General features: G+C 42.5%; 1 protein-coding gene across 1 annotated transcript in view; it reads left to right on the top strand.

Annotated features, from left to right (window-relative positions):
* The window catches only part of MGAT5 (alpha-1,6-mannosylglycoprotein 6-beta-N-acetylglucosaminyltransferase), a 238,563-nt gene that overhangs the window by 70,823 nt on the left and 142,390 nt on the right, over positions 1-25,350 (top strand). Inside the window, exons 3-6 of the mRNA XM_068968274.1 lie at positions 3,181-3,257; positions 4,135-4,224; positions 20,888-20,959; positions 23,746-23,907. Of these exons, the coding sequence (XP_068824375.1) occupies positions 3,181-3,257; positions 4,135-4,224; positions 20,888-20,959; positions 23,746-23,907 (401 nt within the window). The remainder of the gene's footprint in view (positions 1-3,180; positions 3,258-4,134; positions 4,225-20,887; positions 20,960-23,745; positions 23,908-25,350) is intronic.

Genomic DNA, 25,350 nt, shown 5'->3' with positions numbered 1-25,350 from the left:
TAGCAAACACCAGAGGCTGAACCTGTTTTTGTAAATAAAGTTTTATTGAAACACAGCCACACACATCATTCCATTCCCCTGTTGTGATTGCTACATCCCAGCGACCATGTGGCCTGCCCAGCCTTAAATATTTATTGTCTAGCCCTTTGCAGAATAAGTTGGCCTAACGTAGTTTTTTCCCTTGAAATGCTTAGATGAAGTGGGCCCACACTGCCAGCAACCAGGCTTTGCCTGCACCCTTCATGGACCTGCTGGTTAATTTTATCACCTGGCGGTTTCTCTTTGCCCCACACAAGCATACCTCCAACTCATTTAGTTGCAGTAACTTCTGGCTCCAAACATCCAGAACTAGAATAATACCTATTGTGTGTAACAAAAGAGAGGTACTGACCGCTAATGCATGCATGCATGATAAATCGCTCTAGTCTTTTCCGACTCTTTGCAACTCTATGGACTGCAGCCCAACAGGCTCCTCTATCCATGGGATTCTCTAGGCAAGAATACTGGAGTGGGTTGCCATGCCCTTCTCCAGGGGATCTTCCCGACTCAGGGACTGAACCCGAGTCTCTTACGTCTCATGCATTGGCAGGGGGGTTCTTTACCACCAGCACCACCTAGGAAGCCTACTGACCCCTAAGGATCCCCTTAAATGTTCAGTTACCCCCAAACTTCAGCAGTTCTAGACTCTGCTTAGTTTCTCAGAACCTGTGCTGCCTCTTATTTGCTTGTTGAATGTGAGCAAAATTGGAATCAGTCATCGGAGCAGTAGTCATTGGAAAGCATCTTTCTTCTTGGTAAGGCAACCCATCTGTTTGAGGATACTGGAGCTGGCGGTCGCCGTGCGAGTGAGACAGAAGGGGAACTTTCGGGAGATCCAACATTCAAGCCTGCGGTTATTTTAAAAACAAAGAGAATTCATTTCCAGAAGCAGCTGTGCATTTGAAACCCTGCTTTCCTGGATAGAGCGATTGAAAGTTGTGTGGAATTATACAGCAAATGCCAACTCTTAAGCACCTGCCATGGTCTCTGATACCAGCCGATAGAAGTGCCAACCAGGCTTTTTACAAATGTTAACTTATTTAATAAGACCTGCATGAAATAGAAGTGCAGTGATTCTGATTTTACAGATGGGAAAACAAAGACTCCAACAAGCTAAGTGTTTTTTATGTTATCAACTAACTGACAGCCTCCAACCTATGATAAGGAAGATACTGATTTTATGCTCTAGTTATCCTTAGCAGGTGGAATGCTCATTGAAAAGGCTCAATCAGGAGGTCTGAGATTTCTGTTTTAGACTCTCAGATGAACTGAATTTCAAGGAACAGCTACAACTAAAATTCCTCTTTGCACTAACTTCTGTTTTAGCCCTAACAGCCATCAACATTGTTTAAATACCACTGTCAAATGACATTGTGGTTTGGGATCTAATTTCTGACCAGTACTTTGAATTGAAAATGGTCAGCAGTGAGAAATGGGGACATTTTCCAAGCATGTCTGGAAAATATAGTTGGTCCCAGAAGAGAAGCATGTAGGTTTAGGATTGTCCTAGTTTCCAACTAAAATGATCATTCCTAAACAAACACCTGATCATAATTAACTTCTCCTTAAAATTTTTTAGTGCTCCACCAGCCATGCCCTTAGCACAGAGGCTGGAGTCTTTGTGGCCTTTCTGGTTTGGGTCCTGCCTGACTCTCAGTTGTTGTTGTTCAGTTGCTAAGTCGTGTCCAACTCTGTGACCCCATGAACTGTAGCACACAGGGCTCCGCTGTCCTTCACTGTCTCCTGGAGTTTGCTCAGATTTCATGTCCATGGAGTGGGTGATGCTATCTAACCATCTCATCCTCTGCCACCCCCTTCTCCTTTTGCCTTCAGTCTTTCCCAGCATCAGGGTCTTTTCCAGTGGAGTTAGCTCTTCGCATCTCAGTACCTCACCCTCATTCACTCTCATCAGATCAGGTCCTACATGTGGACGTTTCGCTGAACACCATCTTTACCACGTCCCCCTACCTGGCTCACCCCTGCATCTTCGCATCTCAGCCGAGATGTCTCTGGATGCAGGAAGTCTTCTCTGATGCTTAGAGACTGGTATGAGCATCCTTCCCTGGCCCCTCCCTAATATAAGGCCTTTTAAGCTACTGTTCAGTTGTTGACCAGTTTGTCTGTTGTCCGTCACTTAACCGTAAGCTTCTAGAGGGCATTCTTTTTAGTTTTGATTCTGTAGTTACAAGGAATAGGAGTCCACTTGAGCTTGCTGATAGAAAGGGAGTTTATTGGGAGGAAAGATTGGAAAAATAAGGAGATCTTGGTGGAAATATAAGAACCGGGTCTATAAGAAGTTGTACCTTGCACAAGCATCTTGGGGCTTTCTGCACCTCTGCACACCTTCACCTCTCTCTCTCCTGGGCTGCCTCAGCTCAGGCACTTGTGTGTTTTGTTTTATTGTAGTATAGTTGATTTACAGTGTCGTGTTAGTTTCAGATATACAGGAAAATGGTTTCTCTTTTCTCTCTCTCTATATATATTTTTTCATATTCCTTACCCTTACAGGTTATTATAAAATATTGAATATATTTCCCTGTGCTGTAACAGTAAGACTTTGTTATTTATTTTATATATAGTAGTATGTACCTGTTAATCCCAAACTCCTAAGTTATTCCTCCACTACACCCCCCACTTTCCCCTTGGTAACTATAAGTTTGATTTCTATATCTGTGAGTCTATTTCTGTTTTGTAAATAAGTTCATTTGTACCACTGTTTTCAATTCCGTAAGTGACAAGCACACGTGTTCCTGAAGCTGCTCATGACCTCAGTTTGTCCTCGTGGCCCAGCCTGGCTTGACCCAGGGACCCTCCTAATCTCCTGGCTTCATTTCCTGCGCACCCCCACCCCCACCCACTTGTTTGCTTTGTCAGTTTCACAGTTGCAAGTTTCTAAGTAATCACTATGGTTGGCCTGACTCTTCCTTTCAAACTTGGCCTCACCCATCACAGGCCTCCGACCACCCTGGAGACTGGCTGTGGTTGGGTCAAGTCCTCACTGCAGACCAGTCAGCATGTCACCAGCTGGAGGGGTCAGAGCCAACGTGGCTCCCAGGATAGCCTTCTGTTTTCTGTTTCTCTTTCTGCCCCGCACTTGCCATAAACTTGATGGTATCCTTTGTTCTTTTCCCTCTTTTTCAGATATCATTAATGGAGCTCAAGAAAAATGCGTATTGCCTCCTATGGATGGCTACCCCCATTGCGAGGGGAAAATCAAGGTAAGTAAAGAGCAATGTCCTTTTCACTCCCTCCTCCTTGACCTGCGCTGACAGCCCCTGGCTTCCCCTCCCTTCTCTTCTCCTCCCCAGCGATGCAGATGGGTGATTGAGCCCTCTTTAAGGAAGTCATTTAAGGGGTGTATCAGCCCTGCCAGTTTGGGGCTGTGACCATGACAACCATTCCCTGCTTATGCCAGCTCCATGGGGTTAGTCAACAGTGACTAACTGGTCAGACTGAAAGAGCTGGGCCATTGCAGGCACCTGCTGTGTCTGAAATTGCGTTCCCTCTCTTTCCCATCCTCCAGCGGGTGATCCTTCAAGAGCCAAAGACAAGGGGCTTTAGCTTGATTTAGTGTCCAGCTCCCTTCTCCCAAGTCCCCAGGCCTCAGCTGTGAGGTCTCCAGCTTGTTATTTAAATGTCACATTTGCCTGTGCAGTTGAGTGCCCAGACTCTGTTGGCCACTCTTTGACTCTTAACGTTTGTTTGTTTTTCACTGCATTTATGTGGCCAAACCTTGGGGAGACCACTCCCTGCTCAGTGGTTTTCAGAGGAAAGTTTCTGTTCAGACATCGCTTAGGATGGCGAGAGAAACCCCAGAGCGTTTTAAATGGCTCCCATATGGGACTCAAGTACGCACTGTGCCCCTGCCTTGATTCCCGTGCTGTTTTCCAGGCTCCGTGCTGGGGCTGGTGCAACTGTAGGTCTCCATGAGGGCACTCTCATGCCAGGGTCTGTGAGGCACTTGCCCTTGAGGAAACATTCCTCCCACCGGTGCTCCTGGGCTTTGCTGCTGGAGCCATCTCACAGCCTCTAGGCCGACGTGCCTGCTCAGTGAATGGCTGCTCATCAGCACTCTTCCTGCTCTGGTTGTTTCAGTGGATGAAGAATATGTGGCGCTCGGATCCCTGCTACGCAGAATACGGAGTGGATGGGTCCACCTGCTCTTTTTTTATTTACCTCAGTGAGGTGAGCGGCTTCATGTGTCTTTCGGGGGGTGGAGTCCATGTGTGTAGTTGGTCTGTTCCGTAGCTGAGCCTGGAATTTGAAGAGCTTAAAAATATATATTGTTTTTACATGAACGGTTTATGATTTCCTTCTTCATTGCTCTCCTCTGTCCCCAAGTAGCATGATTTTTTCCCCCCCTTGAGGAAAAAATGGTCTGAGTTCGCTAATTTTTTTTTAACTAATTTAAAAAAATGTAGTAAAATACACATAACAGAATTTACCAGGTTAATCATAAAGTGTACAGTTCAGTGCCATTAAGTACATTCATGTTGCTCTGTAACCATCGCCACCATCCATCTATCTCTAGAACGCTTCATCTTGCCAACCTGAAACTGTTCCTATCCAACCGTGACTCCACAGCCTCCACCTTCTTCCAGCCCCAGCAACCACCGTTTTACTGTGTCTGCCTCAGATTCTGATTACTCCAAGTCCTCCTATAAGTGAAATATACAGTATGTGTCTTTTGTGATCCGCTGATTGCACTTAGCTTAGTGTACTCAAGGTTCATCCATATTATAGCAGGTGTCAGAATGCCCTTCCTTTTTGAGACTGAGTAATATTCCATTATGTATACAGACTGCATATTGTTGCCCATTCATCTGTCAGTGGGCACTTGGGTTGCCCCCAGCTTTCATCAGTTGTGAATGGCACTGCTGTGAGCATGAGTGTACATGTAACTCTTTGAGACCCTGATTTCAATTCTTTCGGGTATATATCCAGAAACAGAGTTGCTGGATCATATGGTAATTCTATTTTTAATATTTTGAGGAACCACCAGACTATTTTCCATAGCAGCTGCGCCAATTTACCTTCCCATCAACAGTGCACAAGATTCTAACTTCTCCACATTCTTACCAACACTTGTTATTTTCTATTTTTTTCTTTTCTAATGGCCATGTGAATGGGTATGAGGGAGTATCTCACTCGTTGTATCACTGGTTGTATTTCCTTACTGATTAATGATGTTCAGCATCTTTTCGTATGCTTCTTGGCTGAGTGAGCTATTTATTGTACTTACAGACTGAATTATTAACTTTCTCCCTTTTTTCCACCTTTTTATCTGAACTTCATTTTCATTTGTACCCTTGAATTTAAATAGCAGCTTGTTTTTTAAGAGTCACAGGGCATTTTTACAGACCACATGGAATCTGTTACATGCTTCAGTGATCATTTCACCTTTAGAAAGGTTGATGGAGTGGGGTGGGGTTAAGACTTTATTCAGAGCCAGCTACAGGAGAGAACTGAGCAGGGAATGAAAACTCCATTGGCTCTATCCCCCACCCCTCATGGGCAGTGGCAGTAGCCCTCAGAGCTTGTGGAATGGACGCTGGCTAATTTTTAAGGTTGTGCGCTTGGCAGGCTCTTGGCTTCCATCTTCTTTTATTTGCACCCCTGGTTTTGGTACTGTTGTTGTTTAACCAGTACTTAATAACATCTCCCTGGTGATGCCATGCAGAGAGGAGAATGCCTCCATTCTGAGGCTAAATGAAATGTTTTTACCATACTTTTCCTTGTGGGATTCAGGTGTCTCTCCCCTGTGGCATAAGATGATGGGGGATGGAAGCCAAACCAGTATTGCTGTAGGGCATGTGGCCCTGGTATCTGTGGGATTTGTCCCTCTTGGCACCATTCTCTTTCCTCTGTAAGAGTCAGAGGAAAGAGAATGTGGTCAGGTGCTCCATGACCACCCCAGGGCCATCATGAGAACCGTCAGAGTAAATGATAGTCAAAATGCCTCTTGGAAATGAAAAAGCTCTGAGAGCTGGGTGTGTGATGTACCTTATTAGCAGGCTGCTGACAAGTTGATTCTGTAGCATGTACTTGAGTGTGTTTCACGCTTGGGTGGCCTGGGGCCCGCCTCCTCACTTTCTTCTCCAGGGGAGTAAGACCTGGGGCTGTGGGTGAACCTTCACTCCAGTGAGAAGTCAACTGAAGGCACCTTTCCTGCCCTGAGCAAAAAGTCTCATTTTTTCCCCATTTCCATTTGATAGAATTTAGCCACCGTCTGGCTGGGCTCCCTGATTGACAAACTGAGCTAATTCCACACCTTCCTAACAGTTTGCGTCTTGGGGAGGACTGCTGAAGTGAAGGGAGAGGAAGAGTATTTGAGGTGCCTGCTCCAGCCTGGGTCTTCATTTCCTGAGCCAGAGCTGGGGAGGTGCGGGAGGATGGTTCAGATGAAGAGGACTGCGATTACGTATGACCTGGTTCCCTTCCTCTGAAACAGCCCCCCTACCACTACCAGAAGGGAAGGGAGGATGTAGCTGAGATGAGAGAAGAGGGAACTTCTGTGGAGGTAGATTGAGAGGAGTGTGGGATAGACTGGGCTGCATGAAGATGTGATGGATTCTGTAGACTGGACATTGGAGCCTGGGTGTCTTGTCTCAGAACCTTTAGCTGTTTTTTCCTCCTTCCTGGACATGGAATGGTGCTTTGTTTGCCCTTTCTACCTATTCTACTCTTTTCTTATGCAAATGATCAGACTTTTCTTTTTGTTCCACTGAACTCAGTTCAGTGAGCACTTATTGAACATCTGTTCTGTTCATTGATTGTCAACAGTTACTGAGAATTCATTTGCTTGGCACCATGCTATGCATTCATTATCTTTAAAGTCTAATAGAAGGGAAAGCATGGGTCCAGGTAAATTGAGCCAGGAAGGGGTCCTGGGAAACAACTAGGAACTTCTTCAAAATTTTAATGTGAAAATTATCTTGAAACTCTGGCACTTAAAGAAAATATTTTTTCTTTTTTCAAAGCATCTTAATAGGTACCCTATAAGAGAAGAAATGTAATCAATATGAGCCTTTCAGTAGTCAATACTGTCTTAGAGCCTCACTCCTGACTTCAGCTTCTGTTTCTGATGCTTGCTAAACTCTGTGCTCTTGGAAAAGTTGCTCTCTTTGTGCCTTGGGTTGTTCCTTTATAATATAAAAGTTTTAATTTTATTTTTAAAGAATCCTACCTTGAGGATTCCTGAGTCTATATGGGACCATGCTTAGAGTAGAGCCTGATAAATGATAATTATTTTAACTGATGCTTTCATGATAAGTTTTTTTTTTTTTACTTTACTTTCATGGAGGGTATTTAGTTTTTTTATTGAACTGTGGCTGACTTACAATGTTGTCTTAGTTTCAGGTCTATGTGTGTGTGTGTATATGAAATATATATATATTCTTTTTCAAATTCTTATCCCTAATACGTGCTAAGGTGCTTCAGTTGTGACCGACTCTTTGCGACCCTATGGACTGTAGCCCACCAGGCTCCTCTGTCCATGGGATGCTCCAGGCAAGAGTGCTGGAGTGGGTACCACACCCTCCTCCAGGGGGTCTTCCCGACCCAGGGATTGAACCTGCATCTCTTACACCTCCTGCGCTGGCAGGTGGTTTCTTTACCGCTAGCGCCAGCTGGGAAGCCCGCTTTTCCTATATAATTACAACATGTTGAGTATAATTCTCTGTGATATATAGTAGGTCCTTGTGGTTTATCTATTTTATATATAAAATAGTGTGTGTGTGTTACTCCCAAATTCCTAATTTATCTGTCCCCCACACACACCTTTCCCCTATGGTAACCATAAGTTTGCTTTCTATGTCTGTGCATGATAGATTTTTGATGTTCCCATTATTTGAGTACAGTTGTGGAGTTTCATATAGCCCGGGACATTTTCTATTAGGACCTTGATTTCCTTTTAGAATTGGAATGAATTTCTGGTTCTCATTCACCAATCTCATTTAATTCTAGATCCCTAGACTTCTAGTAGTATAGAAGAATATAGTTCTCCTTGGCTTCCTTTCTCAGGATGTGATGCTTGTTCATATTAAAATCATGAACCGGATGTGTGGAGCCGCAGTGCACCTTTTGCCATTGTTAAAATGAAATTATTAGAGATGTTTCCTAAACCCTGTTAATTCTGTTCTAGTAGTCTGTAAATCCTGGACAACATCTATGGCTTTGTGGTGCTGTGTTTGTCTATTTTTTTTTCCCTCTTGCTTTCTTCACACTTTCCTTCCTTTGTTACTTCATTTAACCTGTATCGTATGCCAGCTTACTCTTGCAGTTGGGAAGGTGATTGACAGACATTTTCATTTGATTTTTTTTACTTCATCAGTGAATACACTGGTGACTTTGATTCTTTTCTTAATCCTTATTGAAGGGCAGGGAATGAGATGATTAGCATCACCGACTCAATGGACATGAATCTGAGCAAACTCTGGGAGGTAGTGAAGGACAGGGGAACCTGGTGTGCTGCAGTCCATGGGGCTGCACAGAGTCAGACTTGACTTAGGGACTGAACAACAACAAAAATTGAAGAAGGGCCAGTTCTCGTTTCCATGTACGTTTAACTTCAGAGCTTTGACGAATATGAAAGAGGACATGAAGCAAAATCTCCCATAGTCAGTCACTAGTTGAATCGAGGCGTTTAGATTCAGACCAGTCTTAGAAGACAGCACTCTCCCTGCATTTTTCTTCCCCCGAAACTTCTAATCTTCCCCTCACCAACTAGTAGTCTACCAGCCTCTTACGGGGACTCTCAGAAGGTAAAGCCATCAGTGTTTATCCTTCATTATCCCCACAGATGCTTGCAATGTGTCTGACACTGTATTAGGGCCTGGGTGTGGTGCTGAAAGTCTCAGCATTGCCCTTCTTGGGTGGCAGGCAGAAAGAGAAGAATGAAGCATGACTGAGCCCCATGTGTACCTGACACCTCAAATGCACAGTGCCGTTTCAGCCTCTCCCCAGCTCGGAGAGCTGCAGCTTAGAGGCTCTAAGGGGTTTAGTTGCTTAGTACTTCTGTGCTCACCATTACTGTTGCCCTTTCATGTCAAATGAAAGCTGAACTCAAGTCATTTGTCATCGTTGCCTTTGCGTTCAGTTCTATTCTCAAATCCACCTGTGTTTGAAATACAGCTCTAAGTTAGCTGGTTTCCATTAATCAGTCTTCATTGCTAGTTTTCAAATACTCATAATTTTAATTCTTTACTAGCCCCCTCCCCCACCAAAACAGCACCAATTCTCCTGAAGATACAACTCGTGAAAACCAAGTACTCAGGTGGGAGCAAATGAATGATTCATGTCCGTTAACCAGCCTTGCATTTCCAGATCATCGGGCAGTTCATTTTCTATATCTGTTTTTGTGAGCCATGTAACTACTCCCGTTAGAGACAGTAGCCTATAAAGTAATTACTCTGAATGTCATTGTTTCAGGTATTATTAACTTAGCCCTCTGCAGAGCCTTTTACTGCTGTCAGCTTTTACACAATTGAAAATAAATGTCTTTACCCCTATTGATATTATATTGATAGATGGTGCTTATATATTTGATGCCCATACATTTTTGCTGTCTACACAATTATTGTAGCAACTAGCAACCATCACACCCTGCTAGACTTCTTAATTTGTACTATTTTTTTAAGGACTTATATTGCCATTCGATTGCTCAGTGATTGATTGCTAGATCTTAGGATGTGTACAAGCTGTTGCTTCAAATGCCGATTTGACCTGGTTGAGTGAGTGACTGTGTGTGTCTGTGTCTGTGTGCACACCCACCTGTATGTGTGAGTCCCTCATAAAGGAACAAAAGAAGCAATTTCATGCCTTACTCATCAGTCTGTTCCTTATGTTTCAGAAACAACAGGCATAAAGGTCTCCATGTCTTCCTGTTCTCCCTTGGCAATATGTAAAACTAATATTGGCTGAGCGTGCTATTAACCTTGAGTTTAAATTCAGCGCACTTAATCCGTTGATTAATGCCAAGATTAATGCCCAACAGCAAAGGTTGAAAGCTTAAATGTTTGTGAATGTGAGCATGAAATGAAATCCTAATAACCAGTACAATGATTTGGATTTATGGACTATGTTGGCTGCTAAAGATATCTTGGAAATGGTGTCGCACAGACTAATTTGTCAAAGTGGGCCGCAGTGAAGAATTGACTGTTCAGGTTGCAGGAGAAAACCTGAATGAGAAAATGTAACTAACATTTTGGGACAGGGCAGGGAGTACTTTAAAAATACCACTAGACTGTTGCCTGAGATTACCCACACACACCTTTTAAATATTTGGCCATTTGACACAGGAAATTCTTTTTCTGTGAGATAATATTTTTTGGCAACACGGGAAGTGACAGATTTATGATCTTGTTCTTTTCCGTTCTTGAATTCAGCTTTTACTTTTATCTTCTTTATCTGCGTGTTTTTGTGGCTCTTATTACCTGAATTCTAAGACATCTTTAGAAATCACTTTTTAAAAACAATCCTGATTTTACTGAACAATGTTTGTCGTCAGCTTAAATGACCTCTCAGTTTCCCTCCACCTCTATCTTCTCCTAAGTTCCTTCTTTCATGACCACTCCTGTTTGTCAGCTTCACATACTACGGCATTTAGTTTAATATCTTTTTTTGCTTCTTTTTAAAAATTATTATTTTCACAAACTACAACATTTAGACTGAGATTTCTTACTCTGACCTCCACCTTCCAGAAATTAAAAGGGACTTGCCAAACCCCAAACCATTACCTGTTTGCTCTTTGGAAACATGTGGCAGAGTGGGGCTTCGATGCAGTCATCTCCAATTTGTGTCTTTACAAACTTTTAAACATTGTCTCTGATCATTCATATTATATACCAAGAAGACATTTGTAAAGTTTTATGTTTTAAACTTTTTTTAATGTGGAAAATGTCAAACCTGTGTAAAAGAAACAGATATAAGGAAATTCTGTGTGTCTGTGACACAGATTCAATAAGTGCCAATTTGTGGCCAATCTCATTCACTGACACCTCTCCCAGATGGTTATTTTGAAGCAAATCCCCCGAATCGTATCATCTGTGAATGTTTCACTACATACCTTTAAAAGAGGCTCTTTTTTAAAACTATTACATATTTTTAAAATCACAGAATTCCATAATATCTTCAAATATCAGATTACTATTCACATTTTGTAGACCATTTTGTAACCTGAAGTTTATTTATTTGAATGGAGTTTCAAGCAATGACCATAAATTACAGCTGTTGGTGCCCCTTGTAGCTTTTCACTGATGAAACTTTACTTGCCTTAGAAGCTGCTGTTGTACTCTGTACTCTTAGAAGAGTTTGTTGTACTCTGAGTTTTTATGACCATATCCCCATGTTGTTGGATAACCTGCTTCCCCAACCCTTGTATTTCCTGTAAATTGATAGTAGATCTGAGGCTTGATCAGAGTCAGGCTTAATATTTTCTTTCAAAATTGTTTCATGGATGGTATTAAATGCTTCTAGCAGGAGACACATAAATGCCGAGCTCTTTCTCTTTTTGTGATATCAGCAGCCATCGATAATTACTGCCTGGACTCATCAGGATTCGTTCTTAATATATCACGAATACTCTTTATGGAGAAGTGAGTCCTCATCTGGTATTTGGTTACCCTGAGGAACAGTTCATAAAGGAAACCTTGATTTCTCTGTTGATTTCCTACCATCTTCCACTGGTGACCAGTAGTTAGTTTGTTTGCTTGCTTGTTTTAATGCTTGTTGTTTCAATCAGCACCTTGTTTCAATCAAGGCTTTGACTGAACTATATTTGGTATGTTTGATCCATTCCAATTATTTTCTTGCTAGTTCTCATATTACTCCTTCTTTGACCAGTGGGAGCCAATGCATATTGTCTTCTGAGGCCTTTTGACAGAACCCTGGGTGTTTTCTGTGAGTCCCCTTGGTTCCTCTTACTGGGAAATAAGACAATCCATAGTCTGGGTACCAGGGTAATTCATTGCTACTGGGATTTTCTGGATGCTGGGCATATGACAGTGAGCCAAAAGGCAAACACTTCTTAAGGTTATGTTTTATAGGAGGGGACAGGCAACAAAAAGTAAAATATATATATTTCAGATTACAGTAGAGCTGTGGAGAGAAATAAAACTGAGGTGGAACTCAAAATGCTCATGAGGAGTGATGGTGTCAGTTTTAGATAGCATGTTCAGAAAATGCCCTACAGATAAAAATGGGAGGAGGATGTGTGAGCACCGTATTGAAGGAGGTGAGAGAGGAAGAGGTTCAGAAGTCTGACACAAGTATTTAACAGGTGGGGGGAACAGTCAGTGCAAAGGTCTTGGGGTGACCATCAACATCCAGCATTAAGAAAAAGTATATGAAAAGTCATCTCCAGAGAGATTTTTGTCTGTTTTGTTTACAGGAGTAATTTATTTATAATAAATTTATATTTATTGAATGAATGACTATTTAAAGCATTTTTTTAAGTAGTTGATAGCTTTTTTGTCTCTTTGTTCTAAGTGGGTGACTTCACCAGCTATCAACTTTCTAATCTTGAAGAATTGTTTTTGTAAAATTTTAAGATTAAAATCTGCTAAAAACATTAAGTTTGAGACATGAAGCAAGGGCATTCTGAGCACTTATTAACAATTTTAATATAATGCTCTTTAATATTATAGGGGAAAGCAGAGGATCAGGTTAGACTGTTAGAATGGAATTAGCCAATTATATTAGAAGGCACAGTTTTCTGGCCCAGCGTTTATTCTTATTGTCACTCAGCATTATTTGCCTGAGTCGACGCTTCAGGCAAAATCGCATACTACTGCAAAAGAAGAGCTGTTCTGCGTGTGTATGTGTTCAGTCGCTTCAGTCATGTGTGATCTTTGCGACCCTGTGGACTGTAGCCCGCCAGGCTCCTCTGTCCAGGCAAGAATACTTGAGTGTGTTACCATGCTGTTTTCCAGAGGATCTTCCCAGCCCAGGGATCGAACCTGTGTCTCTTATATCTACCTGCATTGGCAGGTGGGTTCATTACTGCTACCGCCACCTGGGAAGCCCTTTCTTATTGTTAGTCAGCATTATTTGCCTGGATCTACACTTAAGGCATGGAGAAGGCAATGGCACCCCACTCTAGCACTCTTGCCTGGAAAATCCCATGGACGGAGGAGCCTGGTAGACTGCAGTCCATGGGGTCGCGAAGAGTCGGACATGACTGAGCAACTTCACTTTCACTTTCACTTTTCACTTTGACGCATTGGAGAAGGAAATGGCAACCCACTCCAGTGTTCTTGCCTGGAGAATCCCAGGGATGGGGGAGCCTGGTGGGCTGCCATCTATGGGGTCGCACAGAGTTGGACACGACTGAAGCGACTTAGAGGCAGCAGCAGCACACTTAAGGCAAAATTGCACATGGCCACAGAAGAGGAGCTCTGTCCCTGGTGACTGGAGTGTGACCACTTTTATCAGCTGGTGACTGTGGCTCTACTGTCCTCAGTGTGAATGCAGGCCTGATGGGGCCGAGTTTGCCTCTGTGCAGTGTAAGAAGCATCTCTCTATTATCCGAATAGTTCATGACAGAAGAATAATTTGTTGCCTCTCCTGTTCAAAGGAAATTGACAGGTCTCTTCCCAGAGAGATTTGGGATGAATTTTTGAAACTCTGACATCCTCTTATTAGAACCCCACTGGTTTGGGGTGTGTTGGAAACTCACAGCAGTTTCTCTTGAAGTCCTATCCCTTCCCTAATATCCTGAGTAGTCCTGTCTCAGGCCTTCCCAGCCCTCAGCTCTCTTGCACACGATTGATTCCATACTTTCTGTTTCTGATATTCCTGCCTTCCCCGCCGTGGGGGGGGGCAGCACTGCATGTCGCAGAAAATGCTTGGGTAGCTTGGGAGTTTGGGGTTGACATGCATACCCCGCTATGTTTAAAATGCCTTTCCATGAATAAATAAATAAATAAATGTCTGTCTGGATTCAGCTCCTACCTGTGTGGCCTAGAACATTTCCTTGAGTTTTCAGACTGGTTTCTCTCCACGAGGTCAAGGTAAAGCCTGCCATGCTTGCCTCAGGCTATTGTTGAAAGATTCTAATAACAATGATGAAGATACATTGTGCCACTTAAAAGGAAAAGAATATCCATATAATAAATATCTTTAGCACTCAAGTCACCCATTTTTTCATTCAGTATGTAACAAGTAATGATTGAGGACCTGTTGTGTGCCAGGCCCTGTTCTCTGGATTGAGGAAAGAGCACTGAACAGGCCAACTGAAGTCCCTAAGGAGCTTACATTCGTTGGGGCAGCAAACAGTAGCCATCCCATAGGTCAGATAATTTCTGCATGTGGTGTGTGTGTTACAGAAAAGCAGAGTAAGGAGGTAGAGTGGCCAGGTAAGCAGATCAGGGAAGGCTTCCCAGGAAAAGTTGGAGCATAGTGTATAGGAGGGAAGAGAAGGTGGCATGTGCACTCTGGGAGGAAGAGTGTTTTAGGTAGAAAGAGCGTGGATGCCGAAGCCTGAGGTGTGGGGTTACCAGGTAAAATACAGGATGCCCAATGATCATGAATTTCAGGTAGAGTGTTTTATTTATTGAACTGTGAGTATATGACAAATGGCGGTTCCCTGGTGGCTTAGATGTTAAAAAAAAAATTTGCCCACGATACGGGAGACCTGGGTTTGATCCCTGGGTTGGAAAGATGCCCTGGAGAAGGGAGTGGCTTCCCACTCCAGTATTCTTGCCTGGAGAATCCCATGGACAGAGGAGTCTGGTGGTCTATAGTCCACAGGGTCACAAAGAGTCAGACATGACTAAGCGACTACGCTTTCACTTTCACATATGACAAATACTGCATGCAGCCTACTAAAAAGAAAAATCATCCTTTGTCTGAAATTCGAATTTAGCTGAGCATCTTCTCCCCTCTTCTCACAAATCCGGCAACCCTCCAGAGGCAGGAATGAACCTGGCGGGTGTTTGGATATGGAAGGAGGTTCTTGTTTGGAGGGCAGGGGGAGTGAGACAGCAGTGTAAGCTTGAGGGTAAATTCTGGGTTTTATTCTAAAGACACGGAGAAGCCCCTGGAGGGTCTGAGTTAGTGTGGGATATAATCCAGTTTAGGATTAGGTGATCACCTCTGCTGCACAGAGCAGACAGGGAAGAAGGCTGCAGGCAGCAAGTTGTCATCACTGTCGCACAGTGGTGACATCTGTCATCACAGCCCTTCCAGCACTGCCCGCAGCGGGAGCAGAGGGAACCCTTTCTGAAGAATTCCGTGGAGAAGGTCTAGGCAGTCCTACTCTGATATTGGAGGCTGGAGCGTGCTCATGGGACTGCAGGAACCACATGTCTGGTTTCCCTGCTAAGTGCCGGCCCTGGACAGGACAGATGGCACTTCCATCCCCAGCCATGGGGCCGCCCTGCACCCATGTCTTCATCTGCCATGATGAGCGACCTTGCCCATATGATTACGTGGAAACCAGAGGACACAGTGTGTATGAAGCGCTTTCCCTAGTGCTTGGCTCTTGGTGCACTGTAGGTTTTCTTGTTCTTCTCTGTCATCTACCTGCTTCCCCAGGCACAGCCTTTCCTAACAAGCCACTTGGCCAAAATATTCATCAGCTCAGGTGTTTGATGGAGAGGATGGGGCCAGGTAGTGGGACCGCTCACATGTGGAGACATCTTTTACCATGTGCATTTCCTTTTTGAATCTTTAGAAAAGGAGAGTAGGCCTGGGAGGAGCGTGGAGTGGGGTAAAGGGATCTTTTTAAAAAAATTTTTAAGCATGTTCCTTAATGAGTAGCTACATTAGATAGGTTATCAGTACAGCAAATATGTGTATGCATATACCTGTGTGTATCGTCAGTTTATCTAATGAATATAATCAATCGTGTCATTTTGCTAGGTAACCCACATGGTGGTGTCTAACTATATTTTTTAGGTCTCATAGATAATAGAATTATTATAGAGTACCCAAGCCAGCACCTTTATGTTGTAGATGAGAAAACTTGAAAGTCAGATGGTTTAAGGTTATACCCCTAGTTGTTTGTGGAGTTGGACATAGAATCTGTTTTGGTGGATTCCAGATTCAGCAGCCCTCTTGTCCCTACCCTTTAAAGTGTCTCTGACACTTCATGTTCTGGTCCAGGGATGGGATCTCAGTCATCACCAAGCCCCTCCACTCACTAGTGAGTGAAAAGTGAAAGTGAAGTTGCTCAGTCTCCGACTCTTTGTGACCCCATGGACTGTAGCCTACCTAGTCTACCAGGCTCCTCCATCCATGAAATTTCCCAGGCAAGAGTACTGGAGTGGATTGCCATTTCCTTCTCCAGAGGATCTTCCCAACCCAGGGATCGAACCTGGGTCTCCTGCATTGTCGGCAAACTCTTTTACCATCTAAGCCACCGGGGAAGTCACTAGTGAGTGGACCTCTGCAATTGTCAGCACCTTCAAGTCTTGCTTTCCTCACATGTAATCTGGGCATGGTACCCACCTTGTAGGGCACTTCAGGGGATTAAATGATGGGATACAGTCAAGTTCATTTGTTTTTTTCCCAGATGCACTGAACTATAAACCTTCAGTCAATGATTGTATGCTTATATAATGTAATGCCTTTAAAAATTACTCAATAAATGTTCTTTGTAAAAAAAATCATAATATGAAAATTTACATAAAGAAGAGAATCCTAAGCATCCAAGACATCAACCTCTAGAGGTAATCTTAGACTTTTCTTATGCATTTTGCGTATTTACTTTTTGACCACACTTAACTCTTGGAAAAATACTGGTGAAATTCTGTATGTCAGTGATTCATTAAAGCAAAACCCTTCACATTATCCATGAGAGAAGAGGCCATGTCAGAGCCTGATTATTATTCTTTCAAAAGAACAGAATATTACTGCAGAGATTAAGTCTAGTTCTGCAGACGTACATGTAGATATACGTTAAATCTCCTACTCATTTTTGCTGTAATTTCATTATTTCTTTTCCCTATTTAAAATCCAATTCGAGCTGTAGGCATCTCTCTTGGTAGTGTCTCTTTTCTTAAATGTAAGAATTGTCTATCTGAAAGCTTGAAAGTAAGTATGACCTACCTGATGTCTGTTTAGGAACTTTGCTTTGATTTACGTTGTACGTTGATGAAGCTGCAAAACCTTCTCGGATCAAAGAAGTTTAAATCATTGGATGGAGGAATGTCAAAAATAAAATTGGTTAATTTTAGATCTCCTTGCTCAAGAAAAGTGATTCTTTGTGCCCTCTCTCTGGGAGATGCCTTCATGTTCCAAAGGTCTAGCCTGGCTGGTCTTTTCTGGTTCTATTTCCTCTTCATGCTGCTACTGCTAAATCGCTTCAGTTGTGTCCGACTGTGCGGCCCCATAGATCGCAGCCCATCAGGCTCCCCCGTCCCTGGGATTCTCCAGGCAAGAACACTGGAGTGGGTTGCCATTTCCTTCTCCAATGCATGAAAGTGAAAAGTGAAAGTGACGTTGCTCAGTCGTGTCTGACTCTTCGCGACCCCATGGACTGCGGCCTACCAGGCTCCTCCGTCCATGGGATTTTTCAGGCAAGAGTACTGGAGTGGATTGCCATTGCCTCCTTCTTCTTCCTCTTCATATTTTTTTTATTTTGTTGAAGGATAATTGCTTTACAGAACTTTGTTATTAACATGGATCAGCCATAGGTATACATATATCCCCTCTCTTTTGAACCTCCCTCCCATCTCCAGCCCCATTCCACCACCCTAGATTGATACAGAGCCCCTGTTTGAGTTTCCTGAGCCATACAGCAAATTCCCCTTGGCTATCATTATATATAGTAATGTAAATTGCCTTGTTACTCTTTCCATAGTCTCACCCTCTCCTCCCCTGCCTCTTCATTTTGTAGCCTGGAGCTAGTGCACTAAAAAGATTAGCTCTATAGAAGTTTCACCTTCAAATCAAAGGTTATTATAGTCATGGTTCTGCTTCTCTATTGATTGCTGCATGCGTGTTGCCCTAAACTTAGATGATTTTCAATTCTTAGACTCACTACAGTGATTCGTGGGAGATTTTAAGGCTGCCCATTCCCTTCCCTGGCAGAGGGCTTGACCGAGGACTTGCCAGCTTGCAGGAGTTGGGTAGAGGTGAGGGTAGGCACTGGGAGGGTCCAGCACCACAGATTTAATCCCAGAGAGAGCTCTAAGGTTGCAGTTGGAAAATTGTAGCCAAGCCAGTAGGTGACCACAGGCAGAAATAGGGCCCTGGGGTTCTGAGAGCCAGAAGAACACTAAGATGATGAGAATGAGTTAAAGCAGAAGAGCTTCCAGATCAGGAAGACAGGGGACTCTCTCTGGGGTCCAGCTTTCTTAGGTAGGATGATATGCTGGGTGGTTAGACACATTTAGGGAGCCAGAGTAGATTGGACAAAACAGTTAGGGATGAGGAAGTTGAATTACAATCCCTGAACAAGATTTTTCCCTGTGTTGTCAATGATGTTCTTATTTAGGAAAATGTTGCTCGTTTGAGGGCTGTTTTGTTTCAATACGTGGAGTTACTGCCAGGCCTGGCTTTCTTCCAGTCCTGGTAATCCACTGAGATTTCAGAAAGAAATGTGTGTGTTTGTTTGTTTTTTACTCCACTCCCCATGGAGTAATTGATTTATGTATAATTTAATTATTTTGTTAACCAGTTAGCTTATCACTGTATACAGAAACAGCTACCCTGAAAACCCACTGTCCTCATTCTGGGTCAAGATATTCAGAATGGATTTTTCCTCTATTATGAGTGTGTATGTAATGGTAAGATTTCTTGCTAAATTCAAAATACACTGACTCCATTTCCCATACTTTCTGAGATGCCCTTGAAATCTCACATGGTATTATCCAGTGATTTAGAGTAAGAGGAACTGAGATAAATGATCAGTTTCAAAGAGGAATTAAAGTCTTGAGTATTCTGTAGGGAACTCATACTTTAGAAGATCACCTTGGACTGTATTTTCATCAGAGTAAATTTTGGAAGATTCTTCGAAGGGCAGAGGAATGAATGTACTCTCCTTTATCTGATCTCACTAATGTGTCTCCTTTTGCTTGATTTTCTTTATTCATAGTCATGTCTCATCTCTCCCTATCATGCTCTTCATGAGGACATTTTTTATTCTGACATGCTGCTGTGTGCATTTTGTTATTTATTTAATATGGGATTGACTATGAATCTGTGCCCTGCTCGCTTATCCTCGTGCTTTTTTGTGCAATGGAAGTTCTCGCAGTCAGGTCAGCAATCTATTTGAATCCTTCATGGTATAAATATGCTTTAAAGCACTGTCTTACTGAGTCCATTTACAAAAATTTAATTTGAATTAAATAATTCAGTCCAGCCTAAGCATACAAGGCACAGATGTGTGCAGTGCTGCTGGGACCAGCTTCATCCCCTTGGAGGCTTCTTTTCTGCTAGTTCCTCCTCACTTTTCTCACTTATAGAGTGCTTTTCCTTTGTGATTTTTGCCTTTCATGGTGATGCTGCTGTATAAGTGCTCAGTGTTTAGACATAGGCATTTCAGGCAAGTTGCTATTTTCTTATGAGTAAAAACCATTGCAACCTTTCTTATGAGCAGTCCTTTTGAGTCTCTGAAGCCATTCACAAAGCTGGTCAAATCTAATTTCACTCCACAAAAAGAAAAGAGAATATGATACTTTTCCTATCCAGGAATTCCACCCACCCCCAAACTTAGCTACCCTCTGCATATTGCTTTCAGATCACTTGCAGCAGCAGAGGGCTTTATGCAAATTGCCCAATTATTTTGGGTCCTAGTCAAAATCACCTTGCCTTATTTCTAGAGTAGTGAAACTGCTTTCTTTGAAAACTCACCCAGAGCTGGGGGACTAACCAGCTTGTCTGACTTTGCATTGCTGACCTGAAAGTCTAACTTCACTTACATCCCTGCCTTCTCCATGATCCTCCAAGGATGCCCCCTACCCTCTGGCTCTGTTCATTTTTATGGGTCCACCTGGCCATAGAAACATTATTTTCATTTCCTATTTATTAACCATCTTTAATAACCTCATAATAGTGAATGGGTGATATGCTGTCTTGGAATTATATGGCCAGTTTTGGCAAAGTGGGTAGACATCAATATCAGTCAGTGCATTCTTCAGTTACTAGAAACTGTAAATCTGCCTTATTTTTCTTTGGTAACCTTTCCTGTAAAATTTGGTACTTCTGCTTTCTCTTTCCTCCTCTCCTGCTCTCTAAACTCTGGTGCATTGACAGAACAATCAGTCTTCCACAGTGGCTCTCACAAGATTGCTGAAGGGTTTTTTCTTTCCTCATCTCTCTTTCCAATAGGTTTTATCACCCTGTTCCTTGAGATAGTGTGAAGTGAACAGCCACAAAATGAGGGGAAGCCTTGATCCGTTAGCCTTAAACTCTCAGTTGCATTCCTAATTTGGAGATAAATGATGGAGTTCTGTGCGTCAGATGACTTGCTGTTACCTTTCCAGACACGCCAGAGCAAATAACAAATCATTCCTGTCCTTTTGCTAAATAAATGGCACAGAAGCACCTTTGCATTCCTATCCCCTGGCAGCAGTGTTCAGATCTTTTAACTTTCTACCATAAAAGCCCCCCCTCCTTCTGCATAGAATTATGAAGATTAAGTGATTAAGGAACTAGTCATTATGACGTTTTTGAAGGATGGATGTAGTGTAATCATAGGTTCCTTGGGACCTTGACTGGTTATTGTTGCATCTGAGAGCAGACCTCTCTGGGTTGCTGGCTTAGAGTGTGGGAGTCTGACTAATAATGGTATTAATAATAACCCACTTTCTGTGTACAAGGCGCTGTGCTCCAGCTTGGCACAGACGTTAATTCATTTGCAAATGAACTGGTATACTTAGAGTCTCTGGTTCCTGTTTTTCAGGTTGAAAATTGGTGTCCCCATTTACCTTGGAGAGCGAAAAATCCCTATGAAGAAGCTGATCGTAATTCATTGGTAAGTGGTTTTGGAAACCTCTTACCTGGCTTGTGATTTGGGGCTGCTGCCAAGTGATACATGTAGAGACTTCTAGAGATGCCAGCTGTAATCTGAAATAATAGTAAACTGAAGAACTTCTGTCCCCAGCCCTGTGGAAATTTGAGTGGCCACATCAACCCTGTTAGCATTATGTTTATTTATTGAGCAGTTCTCTGAGGGTTCCTAAGTCAGTAAGACCTGGTACCAGACTTGGAGGTGCTCAGTGATCTGGTAATGAAGGTGGTGGTTGTAAATGGTGACTGCACCCATGTCGACACTGAAACACAGGCCCATGGAAATTAGTGAGGAAGTGGCCATCACAGCCTGCGTGGGTCAGGAGAGATGTAAAGAGAAAATGACCTTGGAGTCGAATTTGAAGTGATGAATGGATTTACACCAAATCAAGGAGAGAAAGATGTCTCAGATGTGAGGTAAAAAGGTGCCCATACAAGAGCCTGGCATTTTCAGAAGAGCCTGGGACAAGGCCATAGGGGTCTGAATGAGCTGGAATGAAGAAGAGATGGGAAAGGTAGGTAGGGGCTGTGAAAAGCTTCATATTAAAAACTCAAGCCCTTATTCTTTTCCTCAGAGGTCAGCAGACTTTTTCTGTGAAAGGCCAGATAGTAGATACTTTCCTCTTTGTAGGCCATAAGAAAGTCTCTGTACACCTACTCCATTCTGACCTTGAGCACAGGGCAGCCCTCGCCATATGCAAATGAGTGGGCATGGCTGTGTTCTCACAAAACTATGTAGAAAAAACAGGCAATGAGGAAGATCATCAGGAAAGAAGGAGATCATCAAAAAAGCAAGAGAATTCCAGAAAAACATCTACTTTTGCTTTATTGACTACACCAAAGCCTTTGACTGCATGGATCACAACAAACTGTGGATAATTCTTAAAGAGATGGGAACACCAGACCACCTGACCTGCCTCCTAAGAAATCTGTCTGCAGGTCAGGAAGCAACCATTGGAACTGGACATGGAACAACAGACTGGTTCTAGATCAGAAAAGGAGTATGTCAAGGCTGTATACTGTCACCCTGCTTATTTAATTTATATGCAGAGTACATCATGCAAAGTGCCGGACTGGATGAAGCACAAACTGGAACCAAGATTGCCGGGAGAAATATCAATAGCCTCAGATATGCAGATAATACCACCCTTATGGTGGAAAGCAAAGAAGAACTAAACAGCCTCTTGATGAAAGTAAAAGAGGAGAGTGAAAGAGTTGGCTTAAAACTCAACATTCAGAAAACTAAGATCATGGCATCCGGTCCCATCACTTCATGGCAACTAGATGGGGAAACAATGGAAACAGTGACAGACTTTATTTTCTTGGGCACCAAAATCACTGCAAATGGTGACTGCAGCCATGACATTAAAAGACACTTCCTCCTTGGAAGAAAAGCTATGACCAACCTAGACAGCATGTTAAAAAGCAGAGACATTACTTTACCAACAAAGGTCCGTCTAGTCAATGCTATGGTTTTTCCAGTAGTCATGTGTGGATGTGAGAGTTTGACTATAAAGAAAGCAGAGCACTAAAGAATTGATGTTTTTGAACTGTGGTGTTGGAGAAGACTCTTGAGAGTCCCTTGGACTGCAAGGAGATCCAACTAGTCAATCCTAAAGGAAATCAGTCCTGAATATTCATTGGAAGGACTGATGCTGAAGCTGCAACTCCAATACTCTGGCCTCCTGATGCACACAACCGACTCATGCGAAAGACCCTGATCCTGGGAAAGATAGAAGGCGGGAGGAGAAGGGGACGACAGAGGATGAGATGGTTGGATGGCATCACATGACACAATGGACATGAGTTTGAATGGGCTCCAGGAGTTGGTGTTGGACAGGGAAGCCTGTCGTGCTGCAGTCCATGGGGTTGCAAAGAGTCAGACACAACTGAGCAACTGAACTGAACTGAGAAAGATTTGGTCAAAGAGCTAGTTTGCTGAGCCTCACTTAGACCATGGGATTCTTGGGACATAATTGAGTCATGGCATGGTCAGATGAGTATTTAGAATCAATTATGGTGACTGCTGAAAGATGGATTCATCATGCTTTCTTTAGATGTTATATGAAAAGAATACTAATGTTATTATTTCTCCCTGTTCTTTCAATCACTGATTACATCCAGCTATTGTAGAAAAATACTCTTTCTGACTTTTAAGTTATTCTGGCTTGAATTCAAAATTTTATTCAGTTACAATAGTAAAGTGATATTCCTGGCTTTTAAATTCCTTGTAGAAAATAATAAACTTTTGCTTATTTGGATTGGGGCAAGACTAGAGGGTTAGCATGTATTTTCCTACTTTGTAGATGGAATGAGGCTTTGTAGCAGCCTCCACAATGGCAGGTAGCCTGTTAAGGATAAACTTCAGTTTTCCCAAGAGTCTGCTCCCCCAAAGTAGATCCAAAGGGCCAATAAATTCGGGTGCAGACAATTTTAAGATGCATCAAGCACATTTCACTGTAAAATACACATTTTGACCTAGCTCAGGGCTTGGCAATGCCTGTGCTGCTTTTCTCCACTTCTAATTTTTTAATGATGCCCCTTATATAGCAGAGCAGCAGTCAGTGACCCTTTGCCTCAATTTGCAGCCTCAGGACCTTCAAGCAAAGCTCTTCAGTGAACCAGACTCCCTTTTGAAGCCACATGTTTAATTGACTCTCTCTTTCAAGTTTTCAAACGTCACATCATGAAAACCATTATGGTTTTGGGCTTCTTATCTCCTATTCATTTTTATTAAATTTCTGTTTCTAGGCAGAAATTCGTACAGATGTTAATATTCTCTACAGTATGATGAAAAAGCATGAAGAATTCCGATGGATGAGACTGCGGATTCGGCGAATGGCTGATGCGTGGATCCAAGCAATCAAGTCTTTGGCAATGAAGCAGAATCTTGAGAAGAGAAAGCGGAAGAAAGTGAGTTTCTGATTAATTCACTTCAGCTGAATGCCAGTTTCTTGAAAATTTGATTTTCATGGAGACGAGACTAAGAGAAATGTCATGTCCCCAGTGATATTCCCTGGGGGCGAGTCCACACAGAGTCTTCCTGTACAGCCATTTTTGGGCTTTTTCCCCGGTTTACAACAATCTTAGCAGAAACTAGCACACGTTTTTCTTCAGTGAAGCCAGGCAGAATATCTGCCTGTAAGATTTTCCTATGTACCATCTGACTCACTCTCAGTAGCATCAGGAAGTTTAATTCTCTTTTCTTTACTCAAATACAACCTTAAAGAACTTCCTGTTACATCATCATGACAGTTTCATACTCTGGGTGTTTGGCCGTTCTGCCATTTGGGCAACCAGCTGGGGAGTCTCACTGCTACTGTGTTTGGTGGCAGTTCTGCTTGTGTTCCTGAGACAGAAATACTGTAAATTGAACTTGAGCAAGTTTGTTTTGACGTTCACGAGGAGATGCTTGGGAAACCCTTGTAATATCCCTGAGTGTGAAGCTCTTATACCCTAGGTTTAGTTAAGCTAACATCGCTGTTTTCCTTTCAGACTGCAGTCAGTTGGATCACATTAAAAGCTGCCTTGCTACTCTGAATTTACACCTGGAAACCCATACTGAATGCTATTCTCACTGTCAGCTAAAACATACTGATATGTATTAAATATGAATCTCATGTGAGCATAATATTTCTATATATGAAAAAAAAGAAATTATCAAAGACTACTAGAATTTTTTCAAAGAACTTGAAAGCCAACTTTAATAGCCTCCCATTGCCCAAGGTGGCATAATTTGGTAATCAGTAAGAATAATAACTGCAGTGTACTGAAACCCATCAAATATACTTATGTTCATGTTCATGTATAATAATACACATATTTTTTTTTTAAAAATCTTCCTTTGTCATCATTAGAGAATGCTAAAGAACAAATCTGTTATTTTGAAAACCAATAAGTAAAAGGAAATAATCAGGTATTTACCAGGTTTTTTCTTACGTAAGCTGTCCATGAGGGATAGTTTTCTCTTTCTAGAAGTACCAATATTACAGCTAATGAATGCAGAAGGGATGATAGAATGTCATCAGTGGCAAGCTGTAATGGATTAATGCATCTAGTTAGTGATCATCAGTAGCTGCAAACAGCACAAAAAAGAAACGCCCAGATACTGTTCCTACCACTGGAAGTACCCAGCACTACCTATGAAGTAGTGTTGCCCCAAAAATCAAATACAAATTTGATCATGGCTGCAGCTGTAGTTATTGATTTACCGTAAATACAAGGGACAGAAAAATCTGTTTTACAGTCAGTGAAACCTAGAGGGTTTCTGGAAATACAACCCAGTTTCTTTGACAAGTAAATTACAAGCCCCTCTCCCTCCCAAAAAGGAAGATCAGGCAGTTAACCTACAGTTAG

The sequence above is a fragment of the Capricornis sumatraensis genome, chromosome 3, assembly GCF_032405125.1.
Source record: "Capricornis sumatraensis isolate serow.1 chromosome 3, serow.2, whole genome shotgun sequence".
NCBI lineage: Eukaryota > Metazoa > Chordata > Mammalia > Artiodactyla > Bovidae > Capricornis > Capricornis sumatraensis.
Note: the sequence above shows the minus strand (reverse complement) of the source record. Positions and strands in the feature narration are given on the sequence as shown.